At 43.7% G+C, this 26,896-nt stretch overlaps 1 protein-coding gene across 1 annotated transcript in view; it reads left to right on the top strand.

Moving 5' to 3' along the window:
- Positions 1 to 26,896, top strand: part of RALGPS1 (Ral GEF with PH domain and SH3 binding motif 1) — a 1,949,641-nt gene that overhangs the window by 402,693 nt on the left and 1,520,052 nt on the right. The window contains exon 4 of the mRNA XM_086924714.1: positions 3,830 to 3,940. Within this exon, the coding sequence (XP_086780840.1) occupies positions 3,830 to 3,940 (111 nt within the window). The remainder of the gene's footprint in view (positions 1 to 3,829; positions 3,941 to 26,896) is intronic.

The following is a 26,896-nucleotide window of genomic DNA, read 5'->3' on the forward strand; positions in this document are numbered from 1 at the left end:
CATGGTGTTGCAGAAGTTGGTTTTGGAGTTGGATGGGTCCTAGGTGAGCGAGAGGATTAGTTGAGTGTCTTCTGCGTAGGAGATTATGTTGAGGCCGTGATCCGATGGCATCTGCAGGGGAGGTCATGTAGGTGTTGAACAGGGTATGACTGAGGGCTAGTCCTTGGGGTGCGCCCATATGAAGTCCTTGAGTCCAGAGGTGAAGGGAGGAATCCGGATCCTCTCAATGCGTCCTCTTGAGGGTGTTTTGCTTTATGCCAATGTTGTAGAGTCTGTTGATGAGAGTATTGTGGGAGATGGTGTCGAATACAGCAGAGAGGTCAAGGAGGATCAGGGCCACAGTTTATCCATGGTCAAGGAGAGTTCTGATGTTGTCTATGACAGTGATCAGCACAGTTTCAGTGCTGTGGTTGGCATGGAATCCTGATTGTGAGGCATCAAGTAGGTGTTTTCTTTCCAGGTATTCGGTTAGCTGTTGGTTGATGACTTTCTCAGGTACATTGGCTGAGTAGGGAAGCAGGAAGATGCGCCAATTATTTTTGAGATCGCCAGAGTCGGCCAGAGTTCCTTTAGGAGAGACTGACCTCTGCGTGTTGCCATTTGACTTGGGATGGGTGGATGGTGTTCTCTGTGACTGTCAGGTTGGAGAATTCCTTGACTATTTTGAAGAGTTTCTTTGTGTGGTTGGCTGTAGTATCGAAGCAGACTGTGATGGCTGCTTTCTTGGCTTGTTTGATGCTGAGGGGGTAGTTGCTGAGGGCTGTTTTTTGAGTTGGCTGTCAGAGGGCTTCCTTGTGGCACACCATCATGTCTCGAGTCAGTGGCAGTTGCGCTCGGTGGTTCTGAGCTCTGGGGGTGTGCCAGTTGGCTTGCTTTGAGGTTTTGTTGTTTTTTGCTGGTTTTAAAGGGGCAACTCAATTCTGGCAGCTTGCCGGCGCCATTCTAAAATGGTTACAAAGTTAGCTTCAACTCGGGCACCTGCCTTAACTCTGTAAGAGCTTCCTGTGGGCCAAAAATTAAACCTCAACAGGAAGCACTTACAGATATAAATAGAGCAGGTGCCCGAGTTGAAGCTCAAATTCAGTAATGTTTTAATCAGCCCAAAACATTAGTGAGCCCGGTCGAGGCTGGGCAAGTGTGTATTTAACCCCATATCTGCCGTCGGAAATTAGCAGTAATACTCGAGGGAGGTCTTTGAATCCCTTAGTTTCTCGAGCGCAAGCCCCGTGTAGTTCCTGTGACCAGGAGGCTGCTTTCTCCTCACCTGCTGCCCTGCTCGCTCTCTGACCTTATACACAAGAGGCATGTGAACACGCATAGAAGCCCCGCACCACACACTAGCGGTATCAAACGTCCTCCCACCCTTTCCCAATCCCAACTATGATGGACAGCTCACTCAAGGGACCTCGGCGAATTTTGGTGTGGTGGCAAGTTACAGGTACACATGGTCAGTGGAGACAAATCTTCTGGCCCTTTACGAGCTCCAGTGTAGGAAAAGCACTGTCATTTACCCAACAAGGTAGCACTTACTGATTAGCCAGTAGAAAGGAGAGTACTCCAGTTGAGAAGAGGTATTGCACAAAACGGTGGCATCTTCGTGGATAACTTTGCAGGGCAGGATTCATTGTGGCACGAGGCTCCTGTCACAAAAATTAAACATCAACAGGAAGCCCTTACAGATATAAATAAAGCAGGTGTCCGAGTTGAAGCTAAAATTCAGTAACATTTTAATCAGCCCAAAACATTAGTGAGCACGGTTGAGGCTGGGCAAGTGTGCTTTAACCCCATATCTGCTGTCGGAAATTAGCAGTAATACTCGAGGGAGGTCTTTGAATCCCTGAGTTTCTCGAGCGCAACGCCTGTGTAGTTCCTGTGACCAGGAGGCTGCTTTCTCCTCACCTGCTGCCCTGCTCGCTCTCTAACCTTATACACAAGAGGCATGTGAACACGCATAGAAGCCCCGCACCACACACTAGCAGTATCAAAGGTCTTCCCGCCCTTTCCCAACTATGATGGACAGCTCACTCAAGGGACCTCAGAGCCTTTTGGCGCGGTGGCAAAGTTACTGGCACACATCTTCTGGCCCTTTACGCAGCTGCAGTGTTGGAAAAGTACTATCATTTACCCAACAAGGTAGCACTTACTGATTAGCCAGTAGAAAGTACTCCAGTGGAGTAGATGGAAATCGCTAAAAAAATCAGCGATTTCATGGGAAAATCTGCGAATTTGCAGACTTTTTAGCGATTTTGCGTGAATTTGCGGACCGCAGATCCGCAAAATTCGCCCATACTTACTGTGGTACAGTCATTTACACAGTGTGCTAAGGCAGAGATGTGTGGTAGCATGGGAGCGGCAATCTAGACCACGAAGGTCAAGCGAAGCTCCCATTTGCTTTGTGAACGTTAAAAAAATAAAAGCTTGTTTGGGAGCATACAAACTCTCTAAAAAATTTAAAACAAACTGAAAACAAAACTTTTCTTTTTAAATGCAGTCTGGTCACCTTTGAGGTTCAATGTAATTTAATAATAATAAAAAAAAAGCTTTGCATTATTGAATTGCCAACATCCAGCTTTCCCCAGCAGGCCACCGTCCCTATGATGTCATCCAATTATGGTGATTCACAATTTGCAACCTACCTCATTAATGATCCTTAATATTCACGAATTGGGTCAGATTTAGACCAACTGAAATTCAGGGATTTGAAGAACTGACCTATTAGTAGATAGGTTGCATCGTAAACATCTTGGGTTGCCAAAATACTGGTCACAGTTCGAGACCAGATATTAGCACATCTGTCTGGTAGGGATGTTGTCCCCCTCATGGTTGTCCTTAGTTGGTGATGGGCTGAGACTGATGCAATGAGATCAGCTTTCACTCATGTCTCAATGGTAAATAGTCCTCTTGGAGGCTGTACTGGAGAAGAATGAAGGTGCAAAGCGTCAGTCATGATATATGACATGATTTCCACCAAATATTTCTTTCTAGCATAAAATATCGGATTTGGGATCAAGGTAAGCACATCTGGTTGAGGCTGTGATGGCTGTGGTGGTGAAGTGCCTTGTGAACAATGCATAGTGACCTCTCCTGTGCTCTTTGCTGCACTGGACATCAATGAAGAAACTTCATGGCACAGGTGATGCGGTCAACTCATTTACGATTAGGGACTGTTAGCGCCACGTAATCTCCAGGTCTTTGGCGTTCGTTTGGAGTTGGCCTTCATAAATTACATTACCACTGACAGTACTAAGGCAGTTTTGGAGCTGTGGGGAGTAGGTGGAATGGTTGGAATACTCCATTCAGAGTACCCGACTCATGGATGGTGGCACATGCAACATCAGATTCATTTGGGGCTCATAAACCAACTCAAGCTTAGCAGTCACGTTGATCAGTTCCACTGTTTCACCAAAGATTCTCAGTAAGTGATGTTGTTACTTAATTGCTGTTGCATCTTGATTATGTTGTAGCCAATGTTCTACACCTTGTTCGCCTCTGTAAAGTGTCGATCTTGCAGTGTATGTTCAGGGGTTTGTGGGTCTTCGGGGCTCTTGTGAAGTGGTCCAGAGGCATTGTTTGGAATGACACAAGCCTCATGCTTGATTGACCACCTTGAGTCCTCTTTCCTCCTCATCGCTCTCTGTTGGACTGGTGGTGTCCCCACCACCGCTCCATGTGGACACTTCAAAGATGGGGTGCTTATTGATCGGGGAGGAGTCAAAGAGTGACTACAGAGTACCAAGAGATGGTGGCTCTCTCTCTTTGTTCTCTCTTCAGTTTCTTTCTTCTTCCAAAGGTTCACACATTAACCAAGCCCCTCTTTCCCCTTCCTCAGGGCAGCAGCAGCTCTGACTCTCTGGATGGACGGAGCGCCGACTGTGCCGCCAACAAGAGCTATGACGCGGTTGTGTTTGATGTGTTGAAAGTGACTCCTGAGGAGTTCGCAGTAAGTACCTTTGCTCGCCCAAAGACCTGTACCATTAATATGATGCTACACAAATTGAACTTTATGATAAACCAGAGGTTATTTTTCCTCTTATTATGTTTACAATTTATATCGGATTATGTTACATATCAAACAGCGCGTACTGGAGGGCAGACACTGTCGCAGCTGTGGTGTTCCTTCCTTTATTTCTTTATTAATGATGTATAACCACAAAACGTGAGTCACATCTATAAAAGTGCTACACTTGAAGGCACAGTCATATCATTTAAAGTGGCAAAAATAAGAATTTTACAATATAGTGAAGTTTAAGTGAGAACCTGCTGGTGTATTGGCCTCCTAGACATATAAGAAATCAGTAATAAAATCAATGGTCCGAAAAATCGTACTTTCTATTTAAAAACGTAAATAAAATGCTCATTTTTAATGACTATCGTAGTGCTTTCAAGTTGCAGAAAATGTTATTTTGTATGAAACTAAGCAAATTTACATTTATTGTGGAAGGACTTGTAAGGTTTTACCAATTCATTCTAATCTGCAAATGTTACTTCTGCGATATCATACAACCTTAACTTGATACATATTATAAATAATACTATTTCTGTGTTTTTTATCATTATAATAGTTCTAACCCATTGCAATCTTTTTATGTTAATTGCCTCACTCTCCATACAAAACCATCAACCAATGTTCTAGAAGGTTTTATGTTTTTCGTAATGTACTAATGCTGCGCACCAGCATGTAATAAATGTAAATGTAAATGTGGGATATTTGTAAAGCGCACTGTTACTCTAACCGAGTGTCCTGGCGCTGTAGACCGCTGGGGAACCCGTCCTGGTTTTCCCTGTGAGATGGTCCCTTACTGGGTATCTCTAGGGTGAAACCAGGCATCCCCGGCGTCTGTGGGGGGCCGTTGTAGAGATGAGGCAAGCTTAATGCCCAGAGTTACCGAGTGTGTTCCCAGGTTAGAGTAGGCACTGAGGCGAGAATTATCGAGTCCGTTGACCCCTGGTCCACGACCCTGCCGCGTCGGGAATTGAACCCTGGTCCCGGGCCGTTCTCTGCTTACAGGTCTGCCGCCTCTAAAAAGTGAGCCACACCTCTCCACAATATAATCTGCATTTTCAGATGTCTCGCATTTATAATATAAATATTAAACCACTCATTTAACTCATGTCTGCACATTAGGGGCCTCATTGTCTCTTACTTTTAAAACTGACCAACGTAGATGAGGAACAGACATGCCTCTGAATTAAGGCTGCTCGCCTTGCCCTCAATTGAACTGAATCACCTAAAAACTGATTTGTTTGCACTGACAGAAGTACTGACACCCTTACACAATTATATTGTATAGATGTTGGAAACGCTTCGTCCCGCAGTTCAGTCTACAGTAGTAAAAAGAGTGATCTTTGTGGTTAAAGTGCTGACCTGTGGCAATTAGCAAGCAACAAGGCAATACACAGAGATAATGTGTGGGATCTTGAGCAAGTAAACCAAACACCCTTATAAAAAATTAAAAATTGCACGAATTTGAGTTAAAGAGAGAATATTCAGTTAACACATACTTGAAAATAGAAAAAATGCGACCTTTTTACCATGACTGTTTGCCAGATAATGAAGGCCATAGGGAAAAAGATGCCCAAGATATGCAAAGACTGGGGGTGAAGTATGCTGTCTGTGATGGAGGTGAAAGGTGAGGGTGCATATGCTTTCTGGCGCATATAGTGCTGCAGAGGGTTGTATGTCAGTACAACGTGGGCTATTACCACGCGTGCCATTACAACGCTGTTTTTACAACGCAAGTCGTTACAACAACGTGCGCTGTAAGTGCTGGATAGTGGAATAGTTTAATTTTCTATTCCAACTCCAGCCCACGTTACAGTAGGGAAGGTGTTGGAATAGAAAGTTAAAGTATTCACTATCCAACAGTGCCGTCCAGCGCAAGTCGTTGTAACGACTTGCATTGTAATAGCAGCATAGTAATGGCAGCGCGAGGTAATGCCCGCGATGTAAAGGCTGCTCACCGCTGCAGAGTGTGGTGCTTACTGGGATGTGTATGAGGTTTGCTGTATATGGTGTGAGGATGTGTGTGTGTGTGTGTGTGTGGTCTAAAAGTGGGCATGATTGTTGGGATTGGAATATGATGTGCTCTCTCACTGGAGTTGGCAGTCGAGTTCTGGCCCAAGTCCGAAACAGGAGATGCCCTAGTCTTGTTCCACCTTAGCAGGCTATGCCCATGAAGTGTGGCATGCTGGGCAGTGGACTGAATTAGGGAGAAGACAGGAAGTCACACCACTTGCTGTAGAGATGGATGCTGGGAACTTCAATGAAGTCGCTTCCTGTGGAGATGATGGTTTCGGGAATGAAGGGTGCTTGTCTGGCTTCTTTTAAAGATGGGTTTAGTGGGAAACTAGTGACGTCACTTGCTGTACAGATGGATGGTGAAGAATACAACAATGTTGCCTCATGGGAAGATTCATGCATTGACCACTTGTACTCCAAAACAGTCCAATCCATTCCTTTAACTTGTAGCACAAGAAGTCCCTAGAGTGTTGTGTGCTGAGATCTAAGGTGACTGAGCGAAGCTCTGAGGCAAAGGAGCTCTAGCGGTCCTCCCACGCCTCCACAGTGCAGGACAGTTTAGCCGGCCACTATACGGGATTATAACACCATCCGCCAACACAACTGCAGGTGTCAAACCAAGGGCTGGACTGGGAACATCAACCAGCCCTGGCAATTGAGTCAGACCGGCCCCTGCTGCTTTTGTTACAGGAGGCTGATATTGCGGTTTAAAACGGGCCCCCACCCTTCTGGCCCACTGGGAAAACGCCTGGTTCCCGCTACGGCCAGTCTGGCCTGGGTCAAGCTGGGCAGCGGAGACTCTGGGTCTTCCCAGGATCTCTCTTCAAAAACAGACATCCTTCCTATTCACTAGCAGATATTGAGGCAATGTACTGAGGCCTTCTTCAGGAGGCCCCCCCTGTCCTCCTTTGTCAAGTTAGTTGAAAGTTTCTGACTATTACCAGCAGGTCCCCTCAAATTGTGTTTTTCTTTATATCCTGGCTCTTTCCCACTATCAGGATTTGGGAATAGTACTTTCAAAGCCAGCTTTTTGTTCATCTAGATATGTTTTTGCACAAAAAACTTTGTAAATGAGGTGGCAATCAACAGTTAGTGGTGTTAAACCTTGAGCTAGGCCATACTACCTAAAAGAAAGAAAGGGACATTTTACAAGGACTCTGGCTTAGCTATGTTTGTGAGTTTGGGTGTTGGGGAATGTCAGATATAGTGCATAGAAGCCTGTAGCATCTGCTACATATGTACCTGGCTACAAATCCTTGACATCTTTTAATTAGGCCTGGGCCGGGAACTTCGCTCCGTTCTTGGAGTTTTCTGCACTCTGTGAGCTGTGCTGAGTGCAGCGGAAGTTTTTCCCAGATCGCGATCGCAAGCGGTAAGTTCACGAGCGCGAGCTGCCGCTCGGGTAGAATTTCTATCTGAAAGGCAGGAATACAAGCACAAATTGCAGTTCGCACCGCACTCTGCCACTCACGGAACTTCGCAGACTTTTTTGTAACTTCGCAGAGTTCTGCACAGCAAAACTCCACGAACTACGCCCAGGCCTGCTTTTAACATGTTCTCCTTCGTTTTATCTGCCCAATCTATGGCTCCTCTTATTTAGGCTGCTACCACCACTGTCTAGAATTTAACCTTCACCCCTTGATCACACTGCATCTCCTCCACCATGTATCTAAGGGTACATCCCCTGCACTTTCGATTGAACCTTGACTCCAGAAGCGCACGTGAATCCTATCAGTCCGCCCTCCATGTTTGATAACCTCCCGGTCCCCCCAATCACACACTTGATAATCTTCCCGCAGGAGCATCTCCCTCATATGCCTTAGCATTTGAAAGCTGTTGTCACTTTGTTGTATCAAAGTTATACTAATTTTCAACAGTAATCCTTTATGGGTTCTGGAGTGGTGTGCTACTCCGGAACCCATTCAGCGATTCAACACCCAACAGAGGTAACAAGTGCTATATGAATGCAAATCTTTCTTCCCCTTTTATCCCTCCGCTAACCTTCTCACTCCAAGTAACTGACTAATATCCATCACTGAAATTTACTTCATATTTCACCATATTAATTCACCACTAATTCTTTGTAGGCTTCCTGAATAGCGTGCGTCAACAAGCGCTATATAAATACAAACCTTTGTCCTCCACTATCCTTCTGCTATCATTCCAAATCCAAATAACTGAATAACCTAGTCACCACTTAAAATGTACTAGCATGTTTCACTATACTTTTTTCCAGTGACACGGGGGTTTTTAGAAGATAGGACTAAAGGGCGCACTGCCTGGGGTAATACGTTACAAAAGTGTGTAAGATGCAAAGAAGTAGTTCATGTAGTGCGTAAAGAGCAGACGGCAAACACCCTTAACCGTCCAAACAAGTCAAAAGACAAAACATAAGTACATAGCAAGGCTCTCGCAACTACATTCATGTATGTTCCAACAAGGTACAATGACCAAAGTCTAAAGGAAGCGCAGAAGCAGGTTCTTTGATGTAGGTCCTCTTGTCACAGCAAGATGTTTATTTTCTCCAGACTTGAAATAATACAAACGCCGACACGTGTTTCGTCGTGTGCGGTTGAGTCACACGACTACTACATTACCCCCTTTGTCAGCCTCCCTTATGATGATGTTGGAATTCTTACTGAGAGTAGAAAGAGCTGATCGTTCTCCTCTAGTTAGATTGTCTTTGTATTTGAATTTGTTGTCTAGGTGTTTGGTGTTAGTTCGGTCTAGATCCTCTAGAACTCGTTTGTGAAAATTGTCAATAGAATTGCAACCTGATAGTGTTGGTATCCATTTGGATTTGCATTTCAGACCACTTGTTATACTGTAATCTGTTTCTATATCTAGTTCTTCTAGTAACTGCTCCATTTCTAATGGACTATCTTCCCTGTCCGTCAAAGAAAGAAGCAGATGTGTTGCTTGTATATCTTTAATTGTTACAGGTGCATCATCAAATACAGTTGGAACAAGAGTAGGTTGTGTTTGTGACTGTTGTGATCCCACAAAATGTTTTTTAAGTTTGAGGTTACGAGTGAACTTGAACAGGTCAATTTTCGTTTGGCATAGATCTCCTGTAGCATACGGGTTAAAGTTAAGACCTTTGCTGAGTAGGGAAATCATGTCAGGTGTCAATGTAGATGTAGAAAGATTGATAACTTGGACAATATCAAGTGGGGTTGTTAGTGTCTCTGTGTCCCTGACCTCAGCTTTCTGCGATACTCCTCGCTTGTTCCCGCGTTTGCCCCTGTGGGGTTTTGGTCTACAACGGCCTGTAGGGGCTGGGTTCTGTTGCCCTTCCGCACCCGCTCCACTTCTAAAAAAAAGGTGGAATTATTAGGTAGTGCGTTGGCAAGGATTTCGTTTTCTATATCACTGAGTCCAGTAGAACTCAGGGAGGTGGTGCTAGAGTGGGCGGAATTGGAAGTGGTTGATTTTCCAGGCTGCGCGCTACTCCTAGGTTTGGGGATCAGTGAGTCATATTTACGGTCGAAAGTGTAGACTCTCCCATTTTTATAATCTGCCTCGTCCCTCTTGATTTGGCGTGCCTTTCTATTTTTTATTTCTGTCTGATGTTTTAGCAGAATTTCATCAAGTAAAGTGTAATTTTTTACGGTGGCCTCGGGTTTATTGAGATCTTTGATCTCTTGTTCAATAATTGAAATTTCCGTTTGTAATTTTCCAGTCTTACGATCAGCACTCTCAATAAGAATGTCCATGAGCGTGATAGAGTTTTGATTTAGTGAATCCTCCCATTTCACCATGAGATCCCGGTCGAGATCATCATAGGTGGGGAAGATGTGGGACCGTAAACCTCTAGGGACTATTTTGAGTTTCAAATAGTGTTTGAGAGTGGCCCCATCCCACCATCTAGAATTTTCTTGTTTTTTGAGCTTCTCAAGTTTCAGGAATTTGTCTCTAAGACCCTCTATTCGAGCAGGACCCGCTGCGGCCGATGCCTGGTGTGTGGGCATGCCTTTGGCAAGGTTCTCAAAGAGATCCGCTGCTGCTTTGTCTCTGTCCATTCTACCTGGACACAAGCCCGCTGTGTGTTAATTGCAGTGGTAAAATTAGTAACGTGGAGGCACCCGGTCCTAAGCCAAATCAGAATTCCAGTGACACTGGGGTTTTTAGAAGATAGGACTAAAGGGCGCACTGCCTGGGGTAATACGTTACAAAAGTGTGTAAGATGCAAAGAAGTAGTTCATGTAGTGCGTAAAGAGCAGACGGCAAACACCCTTAACCGTCCAAACAAGTCAAAAGACAAAACATAAGTACATAGCAAGGCTCTCGCAACTACATTCATGTATGTTCCAACAAGGTACAATGACCAAAGTCTAAAGGAAGCGCAGAAGCAGGTTCTTTGATGTAGGTCCTCTTGTCACAGCAAGATGTTTATTTTCTCCAGACTTGAAATAATACAAACGCCGACACGTGTTTCGTCGTGTGCGGTTGAGTCACACGACTACTACATTACCCCCTTTGTCAGCCTCCCTTATGATGATGTTGGAATTCTTACTGAGAGTAGAAAGAGCTGATCGTTCTCCTCTAGTTAGATTGTCTTTGTATTTGAATTTGTTGTCTAGGTGTTTGGTGTTAGTTCGGTCTAGATCCTCTAGAACTCGTTTGTGAAAATTGTCAATAGAATTGCAACCTGATAGTGTTGGTATCCATTTGGATTTGCATTTCAGACCACTTGTTATACTGTAATCTGTTTCTATATCTAGTTCTTCTAGTAACTGCTCCATTTCTAATGGACTATCTTCCCTGTCCGTCAAAGAAAGAAGCAGATGTGTTGCTTGTATATCTTTAATTGTTACAGGTGCATCATCAAATACAGTTGGAACAAGAGTAGGTTGTGTTTGTGACTGTTGTGATCCCACAAAATGTTTTTTAAGTTTGAGGTTACGAGTGAACTTGAACAGGTCAATTTTCGTTTGGCATAGATCTCCTGTAGCATACGGGTTAAAGTTAAGACCTTTGCTGAGTAGGGAAATCATGTCAGGTGTCAATGTAGATGTAGAAAGATTGATAACTTGGACAATATCAAGTGGGGTTGTTAGTGTCTCTGTGTCCCTGACCTCAGCTTTCTGCGATACTCCTCGCTTGTTCCCGCGTTTGCCCCTGTGGGGTTTTGGTCTACAACGGCCTGTAGGGGCTGGGTTCTGTTGCCCTTCCGCACCCGCTCCACTTCTAAAAAAAAGGTGGAATTATTAGGTAGTGCGTTGGCAAGGATTTCGTTTTCTATATCACTGAGTCCAGTAGAACTCAGGGAGGTGGTGCTAGAGTGGGCGGAATTGGAAGTGGTTGATTTTCCAGGCTGCGCGCTACTCCTAGGTTTGGGGATCAGTGAGTCATATTTACGGTCGAAAGTGTAGACTCTCCCATTTTTATAATCTGCCTCGTCCCTCTTGATTTGGCGTGCCTTTCTATTTTTTATTTCTGTCTGATGTTTTAGCAGAATTTCATCAAGTAAAGTGTAATTTTTTACGGTGGCCTCGGGTTTATTGAGATCTTTGATCTCTTGTTCAATAATTGAAATTTCCGTTTGTAATTTTCCAGTCTTACGATCAGCACTCTCAATAAGAATGTCCATGAGCGTGATAGAGTTTTGATTTAGTGAATCCTCCCATTTCACCATGAGATCCCGGTCGAGATCATCATAGGTGGGGAAGATGTGGGACCGTAAACCTCTAGGGACTATTTTGAGTTTCAAATAGTGTTTGAGAGTGGCCCCATCCCACCATCTAGAATTTTCTTGTTTTTTGAGCTTCTCAAGTTTCAGGAATTTGTCTCTAAGACCCTCTATTCGAGCAGGACCCGCTGCGGCCGATGCCTGGTGTGTGGGCATGCCTTTGGCAAGGTTCTCAAAGAGATCCGCTGCTGCTTTGTCTCTGTCCATTCTACCTGGACACAAGCCCGCTGTGTGTTAATTGCAGTGGTAAAATTAGTAACGTGGAGGCACCCGGTCCTAAGCCAAATCAGAATTCCAGTGACACGGGGGTTTTTAGAAGATAGGACTAAAGGGCGCACTGCCTGGGGTAATACGTTACAAAAGTGTGTAAGATGCAAAGAAGTAGTTCATGTAGTGCGTAAAGAGCAGACGGCAAACACCCTTAACCGTCCAAACAAGTCAAAAGACAAAACATAAGTACATAGCAAGGCTCTCGCAACTACATTCATGTATGTTCCAACAAGGTACAATGACCAAAGTCTAAAGGAAGCGCAGAAGCAGGTTCTTTGATGTAGGTCCTCTTGTCACAGCAAGATGTTTATTTTCTCCAGACTTGAAATAATACAAACGCCGACACGTGTTTCGTCGTGTGCGGTTGAGTCACACGACTACTACATTACCCCCTTTGTCAGCCTCCCTTATGATGATGTTGGAATTCTTACTGAGAGTAGAAAGAGCTGATCGTTCTCCTCTAGTTAGATTGTCTTTGTATTTGAATTTGTTGTCTAGGTGTTTGGTGTTAGTTCGGTCTAGATCCTCTAGAACTCGTTTGTGAAAATTGTCAATAGAATTGCAACCTGATAGTGTTGGTATCCATTTGGATTTGCATTTCAGACCACTTGTTATACTGTAATCTGTTTCTATATCTAGTTCTTCTAGTAACTGCTCCATTTCTAATGGACTATCTTCCCTGTCCGTCAAAGAAAGAAGCAGATGTGTTGCTTGTATATCTTTAATTGTTACAGGTGCATCATCAAATACAGTTGGAACAAGAGTAGGTTGTGTTTGTGACTGTTGTGATCCCACAAAATGTTTTTTAAGTTTGAGGTTACGAGTGAACTTGAACAGGTCAATTTTCGTTTGGCATAGATCTCCTGTAGCATACGGGTTAAAGTTAAGACCTTTGCTGAGTAGGGAAATCATGTCAGGTGTCAATGTAGATGTAGAAAGATTGATAACTTGGACAATATCAAGTGGGGTTGTTAGTGTCTCTGTGTCCCTGACCTCAGCTTTCTGCGATACTCCTCGCTTGTTCCCGAGTTTGCCCCTGTGGGGTTTTGGTCTACAACGGCCTGTAGGGGCTGGGTTCTGTTGCCCTTCCGCACCCGCTCCACTTCTAAAAAAAAGGTGGAATTATTAGGTAGTGCGTTGGCAAGGATTTCGTTTTCTATATCACTGAGTCCAGTAGAACTCAGGGAGGTGGTGCTAGAGTGGGCGGAATTGGAAGTGGTTGATTTTCCAGGCTGCGCGCTACTCCTAGGTTTGGGGATCAGTGAGTCATATTTACGGTCGAAAGTGTAGACTCTCCCATTTTTATAATCTGCCTCGTCCCTCTTGATTTGGCGTGCCTTTCTATTTTTTATTTCTGTCTGATGTTTTAGCAGAATTTCATCAAGTAAAGTGTAATTTTTTACGGTGGCCTCGGGTTTATTGAGATCTTTGATCTCTTGTTCAATAATTGAAATTTCCGTTTGTAATTTTCCAGTCTTACGATCAGCACTCTCAATAAGAATGTCCATGAGCGTGATAGAGTTTTGATTTAGTGAATCCTCCCATTTCACCATGAGATCCCGGTCGAGATCATCATAGGTGGGGAAGATGTGGGACCGTAAACCTCTAGGGACTATTTTGAGTTTCAAATAGTGTTTGAGAGTGGCCCCATCCCACCATCTAGAATTTTCTTGTTTTTTGAGCTTCTCAAGTTTCAGGAATTTGTCTCTAAGACCCTCTATTCGAGCAGGACCCGCTGCGGCCGATGCCTGGTGTGTGGGCATGCCTTTGGCAAGGTTCTCAAAGAGATCCGCTGCTGCTTTGTCTCTGTCCATTCTACCTGGACACAAGCCCGCTGTGTGTTAATTGCAGTGGTAAAATTAGTAACGTGGAGGCACCCGGTCCTAAGCCAAATCAGAATTCCAGTGACACGGGGGTTTTTAGAAGATAGGACTAAAGGGCGCACTGCCTGGGGTAATACGTTACAAAAGTGTGTAAGATGCAAAGAAGTAGTTCATGTAGTGCGTAAAGAGCAGACGGCAAACACCCTTAACCGTCCAAACAAGTCAAAAGACAAAACATAAGTACATAGCAAGGCTCTCGCAACTACATTCATGTATGTTCCAACAAGGTACAATGACCAAAGTCTAAAGGAAGCGCAGAAGCAGGTTCTTTGATGTAGGTCCTCTTGTCACAGCAAGATGTTTATTTTCTCCAGACTTGAAATAATACAAACGCCGACACGTGTTTCGTCGTGTGCGGTTGAGTCACACGACTACTACATTACCCCCTTTGTCAGCCTCCCTTATGATGATGTTGGAATTCTTACTGAGAGTAGAAAGAGCTGATCGTTCTCCTCTAGTTAGATTGTCTTTGTATTTGAATTTGTTGTCTAGGTGTTTGGTGTTAGTTCGGTCTAGATCCTCTAGAACTCGTTTGTGAAAATTGTCAATAGAATTGCAACCTGATAGTGTTGGTATCCATTTGGATTTGCATTTCAGACCACTTGTTATACTGTAATCTGTTTCTATATCTAGTTCTTCTAGTAACTGCTCCATTTCTAATGGACTATCTTCCCTGTCCGTCAAAGAAAGAAGCAGATGTGTTGCTTGTATATCTTTAATTGTTACAGGTGCATCATCAAATACAGTTGGAACAAGAGTAGGTTGTGTTTGTGACTGTTGTGATCCCACAAAATGTTTTTTAAGTTTGAGGTTACGAGTGAACTTGAACAGGTCAATTTTCGTTTGGCATAGATCTCCTGTAGCATACGGGTTAAAGTTAAGACCTTTGCTGAGTAGGGAAATCATGTCAGGTGTCAATGTAGATGTAGAAAGATTGATAACTTGGACAATATCAAGTGGGGTTGTTAGTGTCTCTGTGTCCCTGACCTCAGCTTTCTGCGATACTCCTCGCTTGTTCCCGCGTTTGCCCCTGTGGGGTTTTGGTCTACAACGGCCTGTAGGGGCTGGGTTCTGTTGCCCTTCCGCACCCGCTCCACTTCTAAAAAAAAAAAAAAAAAAAAGTGGAATTATTAGGTAGTGCGTTGGCAAGGATTTCGTTTTCTATATCACTGAGTCCAGTAGAACTCAGGGAGGTGGTGCTAGAGTGGGCGGAATTGGAAGTGGTTGATTTTCCAGGCTGCGCGCTACTCCTAGGTTTGGGGATCAGTGAGTCATATTTACGGTCGAAAGTGTAGACTCTCCCATTTTTATAATCTGCCTCGTCCCTCTTGATTTGGCGTGCCTTTCTATTTTTTATTTCTGTCTGATGTTTTAGCAGAATTTCATCAAGTAAAGTGTAATTTTTTACGGTGGCCTCGGGTTTATTGAGATCTTTGATCTCTTGTTCAATAATTGAAATTTCCGTTTGTAATTTTCCAGTCTTACGATCAGCACTCTCAATAAGAATGTCCATGAGCGTGATAGAGTTTTGATTTAGTGAATCCTCCCATTTCACCATGAGATCCCGGTCGAGATCATCATAGGTGGGGAAGATGTGGGACCGTAAACCTCTAGGGACTATTTTGAGTTTCAAATAGTGTTTGAGAGTGGCCCCATCCCACCATCTAGAATTTTCTTGTTTTTTGAGCTTCTCAAGTTTCAGGAATTTGTCTCTAAGACCCTCTATTCGAGCAGGACCCGCTGCGGCCGATGCCTGGTGTGTGGGCATGCCTTTGGCAAGGTTCTCAAAGAGATCCGCTGCTGCTTTGTCTCTGTCCATTCTACCTGGACACAAGCCCGCTGTGTGTTAATTGCAGTGGTAAAATTAGTAACGTGGAGGCACCCGGTCCTAAGCCAAATCAGAATTCCAGTGACACGGGGGTTTTTAGAAGATAGGACTAAAGGGCGCACTGCCTGGGGTAATACGTTACAAAAGTGTGTAAGATGCAAAGAAGTAGTTCATGTAGTGCGTAAAGAGCAGACGGCAAACACCCTTAACCGTCCAAACAAGTCAAAAGACAAAACATAAGTACATAGCAAGGCTCTCGCAACTACATTCATGTATGTTCCAACAAGGTACAATGACCAAAGTCTAAAGGAAGCGCAGAAGCAGGTTCTTTGATGTAGGTCCTCTTGTCACAGCAAGATGTTTATTTTCTCCAGACTTGAAATAATACAAACGCCGACACGTGTTTCGTCGTGTGCGGTTGAGTCACACGACTACTACATTACCCCCTTTGTCAGCCTCCCTTATGATGATGTTGGAATTCTTACTGAGAGTAGAAAGAGCTGATCGTTCTCCTCTAGTTAGATTGTCTTTGTATTTGAATTTGTTGTCTAGGTGTTTGGTGTTAGTTCGGTCTAGATCCTCTAGAACTCGTTTGTGAAAATTGTCAATAGAATTGCAACCTGATAGTGTTGGTATCCATTTGGATTTGCATTTCAGACCACTTGTTATACTGTAATCTGTTTCTATATCTAGTTCTTCTAGTAACTGCTCCATTTCTAATGGACTATCTTCCCTGTCCGTCAAAGAAAGAAGCAGATGTGTTGCTTGTATATCTTTAATTGTTACAGGTGCATCATCAAATACAGTTGGAACAAGAGTAGGTTGTGTTTGTGACTGTTGTGATCCCACAAAATGTTTTTTAAGTTTGAGGTTACGAGTGAACTTGAACAGGTCAATTTTCGTTTGGCATAGATCTCCTGTAGCATACGGGTTAAAGTTAAGACCTTTGCTGAGTAGGGAAATCATGTCAGGTGTCAATGTAGATGTAGAAAGATTGATAACTTGGACAATATCAAGTGGGGTTGTTAGTGTCTCTGTGTCCCTGACCTCAGCTTTCTGCGATACTCCTCGCTTGTTCCCGCGTTTGCCCCTGTGGGGTTTTGGTCTACAACGGCCTGTAGGGGCTGGGTTCTGTTGCCCTTCCGCACCCGCTCCACTTCTAAAAAAAAGGTGGAATTATTAGGTAGTGCGTTGGCAAGGATTTCGTTTTCTATATCACTGAGTCCAGTAGAACTCAGGGAGGTGGTGCTAGAGTGGGCGGAATTGGAAGTGGTTGATTTTCCAGGCTGCGCGCTACTCCTAGGTTTGGGGATCAGTGAGTCATATTTACGGTCGAAAGTGTAGACTCTCCCATTTTTATAATCTGCCTCGTCCCTCTTGATTTGGCGTGCCTTTCTATTTTTTATTTCTGTCTGATGTTTTAGCAGAATTTCATCAAGTAAAGTGTAATTTTTTACGGTGGCCTCGGGTTTATTGAGATCTTTGATCTCTTGTTCAATAATTGAAATTTCCGTTTGTAATTTTCCAGTCTTACGATCAGCACTCTCAATAAGAATGTCCATGAGCGTGATAGAGTTTTGATTTAGTGAATCCTCCCATTTCACCATGAGATCCCGGTCGAGATCATCATAGGTGGGGAAGATGTGGGACCGTAAACCTCTAGGGACTATTTTGAGTTTCAAATAGTGTTTGAGAGTGGCCCCATCCCACCATCTAGAATTTTCTTGTTTTTTGAGCTTCTCAAGTTTCAGGAATTTGTCTCTAAGACCCTCTATTCGAGCAGGACCCGCTGCGGCCGATGCCTGGTGTGTGGGCATGCCTTTGGCAAGGTTCTCAAAGAGATCCGCTGCTGCTTTGTCTCTGTCCATTCTACCTGGACACAAGCCCGCTGTGTGTTAATTGCAGTGGTAAAATTAGTAACGTGGAGGCACCCGGTCCTAAGCCAAATCAGAATTCCAGTGACACGGGGGTTTTTAGAAGATAGGACTAAAGGGCGCACTGCCTGGGGTAATACGTTACAAAAGTGTGTAAGATGCAAAGAAGTAGTTCATGTAGTGCGTAAAGAGCAGACGGCAAACACCCTTAACCGTCCAAACAAGTCAAAAGACAAAACATAAGTACATAGCAAGGCTCTCGCAATTCCGCCCACTCTAGCACCACCTCCCTGAGTTCTACTGGACTCAGTGATATAGAAAACGAAATCCTTGCCAACGCACTACCTAATAATTCCACCTTTTTTTTAGAAGTGGAGCGGGTGCGGAAGGGCAACAGAACCCAGCCCCTACAGGCCGTTGTAGACCAAAACCCCACAGGGGCAAACGCGGGAACAAGCGAGGAGTATCGCAGAAAGCTGAGGTCAGGGACACAGAGACACTAACAACCCCACTTGATATTGTCCAAGTTATCAATCTTTCTACATCTACATTGACACCTGACATGATTTCCCTACTCAGCAAAGGTCTTAACTTTAACCCGTATGCTACAGGAGATCTATGCCAAACGAAAATTGACCTGTTCAAGTTCACTCGTAACCTCAAACTTAAAAAACATTTTGTGGGATCACAACAGTCACAAACACAACCTACTCTTGTTCCAACTGTATTTGATGATGCACCTGTAACAATTAAAGATATACAAGCAACACATCTGCTTCTTTCTTTGACGGACAGGGAAGATAGTCCATTAGAAATGGAGCAGTTACTAGAAGAACTAGATATAGAAACAGATTACAGTATAACAAGTGGTCTGAAATGCAAATCCAAATGGATACCAACACTATCAGGTTGCAATTCTATTGACAATTTTCACAAACGAGTTCTAGAGGATCTAGACCGAACTAACACCAAACACCTAGACAACAAATTCAAATACAAAGACAATCTAACTAGAGGAGAACGATCAGCTCTTTCTACTCTCAGTAAGAATTCCAACATCATCATAAGGGAGGCTGACAAAGGGGGTAATGTAGTAGTCGTGTGACTCAACCGCACACGACGAAACACGTGTCGGCGTTTGTATTATTTCAAGTCTGGAGAAAATAAACATCTTGCTGTGACAAGAGGACCTACATCAAAGAACCTGCTTCTGCGCTTCCTTTAGACTTTGGTCATTGTACCTTGTTGGAACATACATGAATGTAGTTGCGAGAGCCTTGCTATGTACTTATGTTTTGTCTTTTGACTTGTTTGGACGGTTAAGGGTGTTTGCCGTCTGCTCTTTACGCACTACATGAACTACTTCTTTGCATCTTACACACTTTTGTAACGTATTACCCCAGGCAGTGCGCCCTTTAGTCCTATCTTGTAAAAACCCCCGTGTCACTGGAATTCTGATTTGGCTTAGGACCGGGTGCCTCCACGTTACTAATTTTACCACTGCAATTAACACACAGCGGGCTTGTGTCCAGGTAGAATGGACAGAGACAAAGCAGCAGCGGATCTCTTTGAGAACCTTGCCAAAGGCATGCCCACACACCAGGCATCGGCCGCAGCGGGTCCTGCTCGAATAGAGGGTCTTAGAGACAAATTCCTGAAACTTGAGAAGCTCAAAAAACAAGAAAATTCTAGATGGTGGGATGGGGCCACTCTCAAACACTATTTGAAACTCAAAATAGTCCCTAGAGGTTTACGGTCCCACATCTTCCCACCTATGATGATCTCGACCGGGATCTCATGGTGAAATGGGAGGATTCACTAAATCAAAACTCTATCACGCTCATGGACATTCTTATTGAGAGTGCTGATCGTAAGACTGGAAAATTACAAACGGAAATTTCAATTATTGAACAAGAGATCAAAGATCTCAATAAACCCGAGGCCACCGTAAAAAATTACACTTTACTTGATGAAATTCTGCTAAAACATCAGACAGAAATAAAAAATAGAAAGGCACGCCAAATCAAGAGGGACGAGGCAGATTATAAAAATGGGAGAGTCTACACTTTCGACCGTAAATATGACTCACTGATCCCCAAACCTAGGAGTAGCGCGCAGCCTGGAAAATCAACCACTTCCAATTCCGCCCACTCTAGCACCACCTCCCTGAGTTCTACTGGACTCAGTGATATAGAAAACGAAATCCTTGCCAACGCACTACCTAATAATTCCACCTTTTTTTTAGAAGTGGAGCGGGTGCGGAAGGGCAACAGAACCCAGCCCCTACAGGCCGTTGTAGACCAAAACCCCACAGGGGCAAACGCGGGAACAAGCGAGGAGTATCGCAGAAAGCTGAGGTCAGGGACACAGAGACACTAACAACCCCACTTGATATTGTCCAAGTTATCAATCTTTCTACATCTACATTGACACCTGACATGATTTCCCTACTCAGCAAAGGTCTTAACTTTAACCCGTATGCTACAGGAGATCTATGCCAAACGAAAATTGACCTGTTCAAGTTCACTCGTAACCTCAAACTTAAAAAACATTTTGTGGGATCACAACAGTCACAAACACAACCTACTCTTGTTCCAACTGTATTTGATGATGCACCTGTAACAATTAAAGATATACAAGCAACACATCTGCTTCTTTCTTTGACGGACAGGGAAGATAGTCCATTAGAAATGGAGCAGTTACTAGAAGAACTAGATATAGAAACAGATTACAGTATAACAAGTGGTCTGAAATGCAAATCCAAATGGATACCAACACTATCAGGTTGCAATTCTATTGACAATTTTCACAAACGAGTTCTAGAGGATCTAGACCGAACTAACACCAAACACCTAGACAACAAATTCAAATACAAAGACAATCTAACTAGAGGAGAACGATCAGCTCTTTCTACTCTCAGTAAGAATTCCAACATCATCATAAGGGAGGCTGACAAAGGGGGTAATGTAGTAGTCGTGTGACTCAACCGCACACGACGAAACACGTGTCGGCGTTTGTATTATTTCAAGTCTGGAGAAAATAAACATCTTGCTGTGACAAGAGGACCTACATCAAAGAACCTGCTTCTGCGCTTCCTTTAGACTTTGGTCATTGTACCTTGTTGGAACATACATGAATGTAGTTGCGAGAGCCTTGCTATGTACTTATGTTTTGTCTTTTGACTTGTTTGGACGGTTAAGGGTGTTTGCCGTCTGCTCTTTACGCACTACATGAACTACTTCTTTGCATCTTACACACTTTTGTAACGTATTACCCCAGGCAGTGCGCCCTTTAGTCCTATCTTCTAAAACCCCCCGTGTCACTGGAATTCTGATTTGGCTTAGGACCGGGTGCCTCCACGTTACTAATTTTACCACTGCAATTAACACACAGCGGGCTTGTGTCCAGGTAGAATGGACAGAGACAAAGCAGCAGCGGATCTCTTTGAGAACCTTGCCAAAGGCATGCCCACACACCAGGCATCGGCCGCAGCGGGTCCTGCTCGAATAGAGGGTCTTAGAGACAAATTCCTGAAACTTGAGAAGCTCAAAAAACAAGAAAATTCTAGATGGTGGGATGGGGCCACTCTCAAACACTATTTGAAACTCAAAATAGTCCCTAGAGGTTTACGGTCCCACATCTTCCCCACCTATGATGATCTCGACCGGGATCTCATGGTGAAATGGGAGGATTCACTAAATCAAAACTCTATCACGCTCATGGACATTCTTATTGAGAGTGCTGATCGTAAGACTGGAAAATTACAAACGGAAATTTCAATTATTGAACAAGAGATCAAAGATCTCAATAAACCCGAGGCCACCGTAAAAAATTACACTTTACTTGATGAAATTCTGCTAAAACATCAGACAGAAATAAAAAATAGAAAGGCACGCCAAATCAAGAGGGACGAGGCAGATTATAAAAATGGGAGAGTCTACACTTTCGACCGTAAATATGACTCACTGATCCCCAAACCTAGGAGTAGCGCGCAGCCTGGAAAATCAACCACTTCCAATTCCGCCCACTCTAGCACCACCTCCCTGAGTTCTACTGGACTCAGTGATATAGAAAACGAAATCCTTGCCAACGCACTACCTAATAATTCCACCTTTTTTTTAGAAGTGGAGCGGGTGCGGAAGGGCAACAGAACCCAGCCCCTACAGGCCGTTGTAGACCAAAACCCCACAGGGGCAAACGCGGGAACAAGCGAGGAGTATCGCAGAAAGCTGAGGTCAGGGACACAGAGACACTAACAACCCCACTTGATATTGTCCAAGTTATCAATCTTTCTACATCTACATTGACACCTGACATGATTTCCCTACTCAGCAAAGGTCTTAACTTTAACCCGTATGCTACAGGAGATCTATGCCAAACGAAAATTGACCTGTTCAAGTTCACTCGTAACCTCAAACTTAAAAAACATTTTGTGGGATCACAACAGTCACAAACACAACCTACTCTTGTTCCAACTGTATTTGATGATGCACCTGTAACAATTAAAGATATACAAGCAACACATCTGCTTCTTTCTTTGACGGACAGGGAAGATAGTCCATTAGAAATGGAGCAGTTACTAGAAGAACTAGATATAGAAACAGATTACAGTATAACAAGTGGTCTGAAATGCAAATCCAAATGGATACCAACACTATCAGGTTGCAATTCTATTGACAATTTTCACAAACGAGTTCTAGAGGATCTAGACCGAACTAACACCAAACACCTAGACAACAAATTCAAATACAAAGACAATCTAACTAGAGGAGAACGATCAGCTCTTTCTACTCTCAGTAAGAATTCCAACATCATCATAAGGGAGGCTGACAAAGGGGGTAATGTAGTAGTCGTGTGACTCAACCGCACACGACGAAACACGTGTCGGCGTTTGTATTATTTCAAGTCTGGAGAAAATAAACATCTTGCTGTGACAAGAGGACCTACATCAAAGAACCTGCTTCTGCGCTTCCTTTAGACTTTGGTCATTGTACCTTGTTGGAACATACATGAATGTAGTTGCGAGAGCCTTGCTATGTACTTATGTTTTGTCTTTTGACTTGTTTGGACGGTTAAGGGTGTTTGCCGTCTGCTCTTTACGCACTACATGAACTACTTCTTTGCATCTTACACACTTTTGTAACGTATTACCCCAGGCAGTGCGCCCTTTAGTCCTATCTTCTAAAAACCCCCGTGTCACTGGAATTCTGATTTGGCTTAGGACCGGGTGCCTCCACGTTACTAATTTTACCACTGCAATTAACACACAGCGGGCTTGTGTCCAGGTAGAATGGACAGAGACAAAGCAGCAGCGGATCTCTTTGAGAACCTTGCCAAAGGCATGCCCACACACCAGGCATCGGCCGCAGCGGGTCCTGCTCGAATAGAGGGTCTTAGAGACAAATTCCTGAAACTTGAGAAGCTCAAAAAACAAGAAAATTCTAGATGGTGGGATGGGGCCACTCTCAAACACTATTTGAAACTCAAAATAGTCCCTAGAGGTTTACGGTCCCACATCTTCCCCACCTATGATGATCTCGACCGGGATCTCATGGTGAAATGGGAGGATTCACTAAATCAAAACTCTATCACGCTCATGGACATTCTTATTGAGAGTGCTGATCGTAAGACTGGAAAATTACAAACGGAAATTTCAATTATTGAACAAGAGATCAAAGATCTCAATAAACCCGAGGCCACCGTAAAAAATTACACTTTACTTGATGAAATTCTGCTAAAACATCAGACAGAAATAAAAAATAGAAAGGCACGCCAAATCAAGAGGGACGAGGCAGATTATAAAAATGGGAGAGTCTACACTTTCGACCGTAAATATGACTCACTGATCCCCAAACCTAGGAGTAGCGCGCAGCCTGGAAAATCAACCACTTCCAATTCCGCCCACTCTAGCACCACCTCCCTGAGTTCTACTGGACTCAGTGATATAGAAAACGAAATCCTTGCCAACGCACTACCTAATAATTCCACCTTTTTTTTAGAAGTGGAGCGGGTGCGGAAGGGCAACAGAACCCAGCCCCTACAGGCCGTTGTAGACCAAAACCCCACAGGGGCAAACGCGGGAACAAGCGAGGAGTATCGCAGAAAGCTGAGGTCAGGGACACAGAGACACTAACAACCCCACTTGATATTGTCCAAGTTATCAATCTTTCTACATCTACATTGACACCTGACATGATTTCCCTACTCAGCAAAGGTCTTAACTTTAACCCGTATGCTACAGGAGATCTATGCCAAACGAAAATTGACCTGTTCAAGTTCACTCGTAACCTCAAACTTAAAAAACATTTTGTGGGATCACAACAGTCACAAACACAACCTACTCTTGTTCCAACTGTATTTGATGATGCACCTGTAACAATTAAAGATATACAAGCAACACATCTGCTTCTTTCTTTGACGGACAGGGAAGATAGTCCATTAGAAATGGAGCAGTTACTAGAAGAACTAGATATAGAAACAGATTACAGTATAACAAGTGGTCTGAAATGCAAATCCAAATGGATACCAACACTATCAGGTTGCAATTCTATTGACAATTTTCACAAACGAGTTCTAGAGGATCTAGACCGAACTAACACCAAACACCTAGACAACAAATTCAAATACAAAGACAATCTAACTAGAGGAGAACGATCAGCTCTTTCTACTCTCAGTAAGAATTCCAACATCATCATAAGGGAGGCTGACAAAGGGGGTAATGTAGTAGTCGTGTGACTCAACCGCACACGACGAAACACGTGTCGGCGTTTGTATTATTTCAAGTCTGGAGAAAATAAACATCTTGCTGTGACAAGAGGACCTACATCAAAGAACCTGCTTCTGCGCTTCCTTTAGACTTTGGTCATTGTACCTTGTTGGAACATACATGAATGTAGTTGCGAGAGCCTTGCTATGTACTTATGTTTTGTCTTTTGACTTGTTTGGACGGTTAAGGGTGTTTGCCGTCTGCTCTTTACGCACTACATGAACTACTTCTTTGCATCTTACACACTTTTGTAACGTATTACCCCAGGCAGTGCGCCCTTTAGTCCTATCTTCTAAAAACCCCCGTGTCACTGGAATTCTGATTTGGCTTAGGACCGGGTGCCTCCACGTTACTAATTTTACCACTGCAATTAACACACAGCGGGCTTGTGTCCAGGTAGAATGGACAGAGACAAAGCAGCAGCGGATCTCTTTGAGAACCTTGCCAAAGGCATGCCCACACACCAGGCATCGGCCGCAGCGGGTCCTGCTCGAATAGAGGGTCTTAGAGACAAATTCCTGAAACTTGAGAAGCTCAAAAAACAAGAAAATTCTAGATGGTGGGATGGGGCCACTCTCAAACACTATTTGAAACTCAAAATAGTCCCTAGAGGTTTACGGTCCCACATCTTCCCCACCTATGATGATCTCGACCGGGATCTCATGGTGAAATGGGAGGATTCACTAAATCAAAACTCTATCACGCTCATGGACATTCTTATTGAGAGTGCTGATCGTAAGACTGGAAAATTACAAACGGAAATTTCAATTATTGAACAAGAGATCAAAGATCTCAATAAACCCGAGGCCACCGTAAAAAATTACACTTTACTTGATGAAATTCTGCTAAAACATCAGACAGAAATAAAAAATAGAAAGGCACGCCAAATCAAGAGGGACGAGGCAGATTATAAAAATGGGAGAGTCTACACTTTCGACCGTAAATATGACTCACTGATCCCCAAACCTAGGAGTAGCGCGCAGCCTGGAAAATCAACCACTTCCAATTCCGCCCACTCTAGCACCACCTCCCTGAGTTCTACTGGACTCAGTGATATAGAAAACGAAATCCTTGCCAACGCACTACCTAATAATTCCACCTTTTTTTTAGAAGTGGAGCGGGTGCGGAAGGGCAACAGAACCCAGCCCCTACAGGCCGTTGTAGACCAAAACCCCACAGGGGCAAACGCGGGAACAAGCGAGGAGTATCGCAGAAAGCTGAGGTCAGGGACACAGAGACACTAACAACCCCACTTGATATTGTCCAAGTTATCAATCTTTCTACATCTACATTGACACCTGACATGATTTCCCTACTCAGCAAAGGTCTTAACTTTAACCCGTATGCTACAGGAGATCTATGCCAAACGAAAATTGACCTGTTCAAGTTCACTCGTAACCTCAAACTTAAAAAACATTTTGTGGGATCACAACAGTCACAAACACAACCTACTCTTGTTCCAACTGTATTTGATGATGCACCTGTAACAATTAAAGATATACAAGCAACACATCTGCTTCTTTCTTTGACGGACAGGGAAGATAGTCCATTAGAAATGGAGCAGTTACTAGAAGAACTAGATATAGAAACAGATTACAGTATAACAAGTGGTCTGAAATGCAAATCCAAATGGATACCAACACTATCAGGTTGCAATTCTATTGACAATTTTCACAAACGAGTTCTAGAGGATCTAGACCGAACTAACACCAAACACCTAGACAACAAATTCAAATACAAAGACAATCTAACTAGAGGAGAACGATCAGCTCTTTCTACTCTCAGTAAGAATTCCAACATCATCATAAGGGAGGCTGACAAAGGGGGTAATGTAGTAGTCGTGTGACTCAACCGCACACGACGAAACACGTGTCGGCGTTTGTATTATTTCAAGTCTGGAGAAAATAAACATCTTGCTGTGACAAGAGGACCTACATCAAAGAACCTGCTTCTGCGCTTCCTTTAGACTTTGGTCATTGTACCTTGTTGGAACATACATGAATGTAGTTGCGAGAGCCTTGCTATGTACTTATGTTTTGTCTTTTGACTTGTTTGGACGGTTAAGGGTGTTTGCCGTCTGCTCTTTACGCACTACATGAACTACTTCTTTGCATCTTACACACTTTTGTAACGTATTACCCCAGGCAGTGCGCCCTTTAGTCCTATCTTCTAAAAACCCCCGTGTCACTGGAATTCTGATTTGGCTTAGGACCGGGTGCCTCCACGTTACTAATTTTACCACTGCAATTAACACACAGCGGGCTTGTGTCCAGGTAGAATGGACAGAGACAAAGCAGCAGCGGATCTCTTTGAGAACCTTGCCAAAGGCATGCCCACACACCAGGCATCGGCCGCAGCGGGTCCTGCTCGAATAGAGGGTCTTAGAGACAAATTCCTGAAACTTGAGAAGCTCAAAAAACAAGAAAATTCTAGATGGTGGGATGGGGCCACTCTCAAACACTATTTGAAACTCAAAATAGTCCCTAGAGGTTTACGGTCCCACATCTTCCCCACCTATGATGATCTCGACCGGGATCTCATGGTGAAATGGGAGGATTCACTAA

This window comes from Lissotriton vulgaris, chromosome 5 (genome assembly GCF_964263255.1).
Source record: "Lissotriton vulgaris chromosome 5, aLisVul1.2, whole genome shotgun sequence".
Classification (NCBI taxonomy): domain Eukaryota; kingdom Metazoa; phylum Chordata; class Amphibia; order Caudata; family Salamandridae; genus Lissotriton; species Lissotriton vulgaris.